We start from the raw sequence: 6000 nt of genomic DNA on the forward strand, positions 1-6000 counted from the left end.
ACACCTTCTCATTTACATTATTACTAGTAAAATTATTTTTATAATATACTGATGATATTTAATCAAGGGTAATAGTACTTACACTGAGGCTCAAAATTATCTCTGAGAAACACATGGATTACATATACTGTGATTGATATGGTAATCAGTTCATTTCATTAGCTCTAAACAAAGCATGGCCTGAAGAAAGACTCACTTTTATACATGCTGAATCAGTTATTCTTGTTTAATGAAACATACATGATTTATTAATAACTTAATGTAAACTAACGATCTTCCTAAGTTATAAAATGTAACCATGTTTCCATTTTAGAGATGTAGCAGCTGCAGGGCTGATACTGGAGCGTTCAGGATTGGACTGCTTCCAGAGGAGAAAGCTTCCCAGAAAGTCACAGTGGTTCAGGCTTGAACTTTAGTGTATTTGGAACATATGCAGCAGAACATTTTCTTCTTGCCATCTCTGCTAAATTAATTACATTACCACCATGTTGGTCTCCCCTGTGCTGGGGAGCTCAAGTGTATGTAGAAAAGAAAATTCTTCTGACTCATGGTACCAAGTTTCAGTGGTAGGACCAATTTCCTCTTCAGGTTTTCAAAAATGAAGATACTTGAGTCACTTAAGTTATTAAGTGTCCACTATATTCTAGGCCTGAAAGTGGTGGTAACCAGGACAGGTGCATTTGAGTCCTCCTTTGGCCTGTATCCTCATGGAATGGTGACAGGGTGTGATGCAGGGTTCTCATGCATTCTTGTCCTGGAGGCAGTAAAGCAGACCATGAGATGCAGTGCCTATCAGGGACCGGAATCCTTTGAAGTCTGACTGGTCAGTGGCTTGGGAAGAGCAGAAGACACAGAAAGGCTGGTGAAGACTAGCATTCTGAATAGGAGTGGTAGGGTGGAGCCAGCAGACATTATAAATGGCTCCCACTGTGATCACAGCCTGACATTTGTAAGTGGCACAGTTTTGACTAACTGATGGAGAAACGTGGTGGCTAGCCTTCCTGAAGGGTGTGGCCTGGTGTGGTACAGTTTGTGGCTCCTTGCCTGGTTCCACCGCTTGTGCAGGCTCACAGACTGCAAATTTCATGCTTACATGTCTGAAAGTTAAATTCTTTAGAAGATCATAGTTAGCCAGGTGTGGTGGTGCACACCTTTAATCCCAGCACTCGGCAGATTTCTGAGTTCGAGGCCAGCCTAGTCCACAAATTGAGTTCCAGGACAGCCAGGGCTATACAGAGAAACCCTGTCTCGAAAAACAAACAAACAAACAAACCCAAAAAAGAAAAGAAGATCATAGTTTAGTGTGGAGTTTTCTACTCGAGGATGTTAGATATTAAAATGTTTGTCTGGTATAGCTCCTTTAGCTTCCCTTTGTTACATGGGAAATGTTAACTTACACCAAAAGTTGTAACATTCCATGCTAGAATGCCTGTTCTCTGCTTTGAGTCATACTACTAATATCTACTATAACAGGAGAGTTAGTTAAGGCTCTTTGAGTGCCTCAATGAAAATTCAGCTTTTTCTAATGAGGAGAAGGTTGACTAGGATTCTGCTTCTAATACATTAACCACATCTGTTGGACTTTGGGCTATATGTAAAGATCACTTTTCTGAAATTCTTTTGCTAGTCACATTGTCCTGATGCTTGCTGATGACATGGCGTGCAATGCTCGGAACCCCAAGCCAGCCACAGTGTTCAGCCACAAGAACATGGAGCTCAATGTGTATGGAGACGATGTGGAAGTGGACTACAGAAGCTATGAGGTGCGTCCTCCATCAGAAGCATGACAGCCATCTTTAAACTCCAGTTAGTTATTGTTGAGCTCTGGCGGGATTCAGTCAGTGTTTGGAGTTCACAACTAAATGCAGGAAGTTGACCAGGTTGACAGTTGTGCTGCCTGTTTCAACAGGAAAGGTTGGCTTTTCATGCTTGGTCTGCAGTCTTGGCTTCAGTGTTTCTATTTGGCATATTAGTTGTGGATAAACCCCCTGACTAACAAGGACCCCTCTTCTCATAGACCTTGTCTAGTCTGGGCCCTGTGGGCCTTGTGTGCCCAGGAGAGTTATGAACGTAACCGACAACAGGCCTGTAAACTGACGGAAGCATTATGAACCAGACACTTTCGTGCTGCCATGTTTTTGTTTTGTTTTGAAAACTCAATTGCATGGTTCTCAGGAGTGACTGTGTAGATGACAGGTTGTGCCGCAGGGTTAAGGTTAGGCCCACCTGTTTGACATGAGTCCACCTTAAGTAAGCTCCCACCGTGTTCTAGTCACCCAGTTAGAAGTAACATGCTTGCCAAGAGTGCATTATGCCATATCTTCTTCCTTAGAAACTTAGTTTTTAAGTTCAAGCCTGTGTGGGATTCGAAGCTGTCTTAGATCCTGCTTCCTTCTCACCAAGCCCCCTGAGGGTGGGAGGCCATCTCATGTCTGCAGAGCTCCCACATCAGTTGTCAGAGCAGCCTGAGCCGGGCTGCCAGCCCCTTTAAGGACTTACCCTGTTTCTGTGTGTCTTACAGCTAGAGACTTATACTACTAATATCTACTATAATGGGAGACTTAGTAAAGGTTCTTTGTCCTGTTTCTGTGTGTCTTACAGCTAGAGGGTACTCAAGTTACAGCTGCCCAGAAAAGTTCTGCAGATTGATGGGAATGAATGTTCGACTTCTCATTTGGTCATTTGAAAGAGTAAAAACATTCCCTACCTTGTTAGCCAATAAGAGATCCTGTTATTTCCTTCAGTATTTTGCTGTGTTCTGAACAGCTTATGCACATGTGTTCATACATGTAAACAGCTTATGCACATGTGTTCATACATGTAAACAGCTTATGCACATGTGTTCATACATGTAAACAGCCTGTACACATGTGTACATGCACATCTTCCACTCATGGTCTAGGGAAAACAAGCCATTGGAAAAGCTGAATGGATTTTCTGCTTTTTAATTAAATTTTAAATTATGGATGATATATGACTCAACTATTAACTTTAAATTAGTATTTTTTCCCTACAATGTTAAACATGCCTTTGAAGAATCCCAGATGCCTAGAAATTTCAAATTGGGACGATCTGTGTAAAATGTGTTTTATAAGTTGAAGATAATATGATAGAAGTCTAAGTGACATAATTCATCCAAATTTAAAGATACATATTTGGCAGGTGGTGTTGGTGTTGGTAGTGGCATGCCATGTCCTCTTGTGTGACTAACCTGTCATTGACTGAGTAGTGGCACAAATCAGCTGTATGATGTAACTAGTTATTTATAAGTGTTTGTATTTTGTGTCCTCCCAAAGAATTACTTGTATAAATAAGTTAGGAAACTTTGAGATCAGTTTTTAATACATAGTATTTAAAATTCTAAATTGAGAATTAAATTATTTTGCTCCAACATAGCTTTTCCTTGTTAGTGTTTAGTCCTAAGGCGTTTCTTCCCATTATGTCTTGCTGTATAGCCCAGTCTGGCCTTGGGGTTCCCTTCTCTTGCCTCAGTCTCCCCCCATCCCCACCCCATGCTGGGTCACAGGCACACACCCTGCTGCAGGCTGAGGCATTCGGGAGTGTATGCTTAGCTTTAGTAATCTAGTTTTTACTTGCACTATAATTTGCTTTCTGTTTTATTTTCAAATTATGCTGAGTAATATATAGATAGGAAGACTTTTGAATATCTTAAGGTTTGATTTCATCTGATTACTCTTTTTTAAAAAAAAAATTAATTCTTCTAGGTAACCGTGGAGAACTTTTTAAGGGTATTGACCGGGAGGGTTCCACCCAGTACCCCTCGCTCAAAGCGTCTTCTTTCCGACGACAGAAGCAATATCCTCATTTATATGACAGGTATTTCAGAGTTCAAAGAGTTCTAGTAGATTATATTGAAACATGATCAAATGGAACCCAGTAAACAGATGCTAAAGTAACAGAGTGACCTTTGGTTAAAGTCATGTGTGTGTGAGTGTGCGTGTGTGTACACTCGCGTGTGTGTGTGTGTGTATACCTGAAATGACATGTAAAAGGGACATAGGTTGAGGATCCTTATTCCAGAATCTACAATTGTTGCCAACCTGTACAAATGTCTGACTTCATGCGACAGGTGGTGGTCCAAATGCAGGCACTGAAAAGGGGCAAAGGTTCCTTCAGACTGTGCATAAGAAACACAAATTAATTTCACGTTTAGACTGGTCCTAGCCGTAAGATATCGACTGGAACAGCTGTGCCTCCGTCTGCAGCCCTCCTGGCCCCGATTTGGATGAGGGCAGTGTGTGTGTGTCATCTGTGTTTACTTGTCTTCACGATCTTTTGTCACCTTTCCTGAGTGACAGCTTATGCACATGTGTTCATACATGTAAACAGCCTGTACACATGTGTTCATGCACATCTTCCACTCATGGTCTAGGGAAAACAAGCCGTTGTTCCCCTTGGGTCGTCCTACTCAGCACATAATAGAACTGCAGATCTGCCCTTCTCTGCCCCACACTCCCAAATTCTACTTTTGAAGGCTTTACTCAGTAAGTCCTTGAGTAAATGCTGAGACTTAGCCTACATTTCTTTGTTTTGGTCTGGGGTGGGGTCTGTGAAGCTGTATGGTGAACATATTTTCTGGATGTCATAATTTCTAGGTTAGTTTCAGTTAATGTACTAAAATATAGGATTTACATATTTTACATTTTTTTCTTGGTTTGTTGCCATTCTTTGAAAATAACTCCAGACATGAAGGAAATTCCAGCAGTTCTAATATAGAGTCTGTGTTAGAGAGCCTGCAACACAGTGGAATAGATGATAATCATGATAGTAAAAATAAGCGCCAATACTTTTGAGGCTTTCTGTATACTGTGAGCTGTCTTAAATTATTGCCTCTGCCAATGAGTTTCATCCTTAGGCAGCCTGGTGAATTTAGTGCTGATATCCAGAGCTGCCATGTATGGTCATGCAAGTCTTACCATATGCACAGCACTTGGCCTGGTGTTAAGTGGGAGCTGGCTGGCATCTAGAGTGTTTTGACTGACTTGTGTGCCTGGCTGCAGGGTGTCTCATGGGAAGGAGAAATACCCTTTTCCCCACAAAGGCTTAATCACTAGCCACTCGTGCCACTATAATCAGCTTCCCTCCTTCACTGTTCAGAGGCAGCTGCTTTTCAAGTTTGCACGTGGGCTGTGGGAGCCACCAGTGCCCTCACTGTGTGGCTGAGCAGAATGGGGCAGAGATTAAGTTATTTACTAAAGTAACAGAGCCTGCACGTGGCACAGCAAGGGTTCCCATCCACACACACTGGCTGGTTCATATCACCAACCCCTGGCCAGCTAATGGACTGTATTCAATAGTCAGGGATAAACCACCAGTTGTTAGTGAGAGCCACACTTCATAATATTTATACTAGCAGAGTACACATGGAGTGAGCGCACACCAGGGACTACTCAGTGCTTTAGCTGCTTTCTCACCAAGTGATAGAAAAACTCTTAAAAAAAATCAAGTATACTGTTCTTGTGCATTCTGTTTTAAGTTGGTATGGAAAATTAAATTTGCTTTCAAGCCCATATTTAAGGTAAGGATGTATTATTAAAGCATCACAGGAAATAATCTAAGTGTATATATCTGGATGTGTTTGTACTGTTTATGGTTCAGTGTGCATTAGGGAATATGTCAGCGTTTGTACTGTGTGTGTTTATATATGCATTAGGGAATATATCAGCATTTGTACTGTATACGGTTCTGTGTGCATTAGGGAATATGTCAGCTTTTGTACTGTTTATGGTTCAGTGTGCATTAGGGAATATGTCAGTGTTGGTACTGTATATAGTTCTGTGTGCATTAGGGAATAGGTCAGCATTTGTACTGTATTTGGTTCTGTGTGCTTTAGGAATATGTCAGTCTTTGTACTGTATATGGTTCTGTGTGCATTAGGGAATATGTCAGTGTTTGTACTGTGTGTGTTTATACATGCATTAGGGAATATGTCAGCGTTTGTACTGTATATGGTTCTGTGTGCATTAGGGAATATGTCAG

General features: G+C 41.3%; 1 protein-coding gene across 2 annotated transcripts in view; it reads left to right on the forward strand.

The window, feature by feature from the left end:
• The window catches only part of Pigk (phosphatidylinositol glycan anchor biosynthesis class K), an 81082-nt gene that overhangs the window by 22572 nt on the left and 52510 nt on the right, over positions 1-6000 (forward strand). For both annotated transcript variants that reach the window (XM_021158609.2, XM_029475289.1), the window contains 2 exons: positions 1628-1763; positions 3726-3837. In XM_021158609.2, the coding sequence (XP_021014268.1) occupies positions 1628-1763; positions 3726-3837 (248 nt within the window). The remainder of the gene's footprint in view (positions 1-1627; positions 1764-3725; positions 3838-6000) is intronic.

Source organism: Mus caroli, chromosome 3, assembly GCF_900094665.2.
Source record: "Mus caroli chromosome 3, CAROLI_EIJ_v1.1, whole genome shotgun sequence".
NCBI classification, from domain to species: domain Eukaryota; kingdom Metazoa; phylum Chordata; class Mammalia; order Rodentia; family Muridae; genus Mus; species Mus caroli.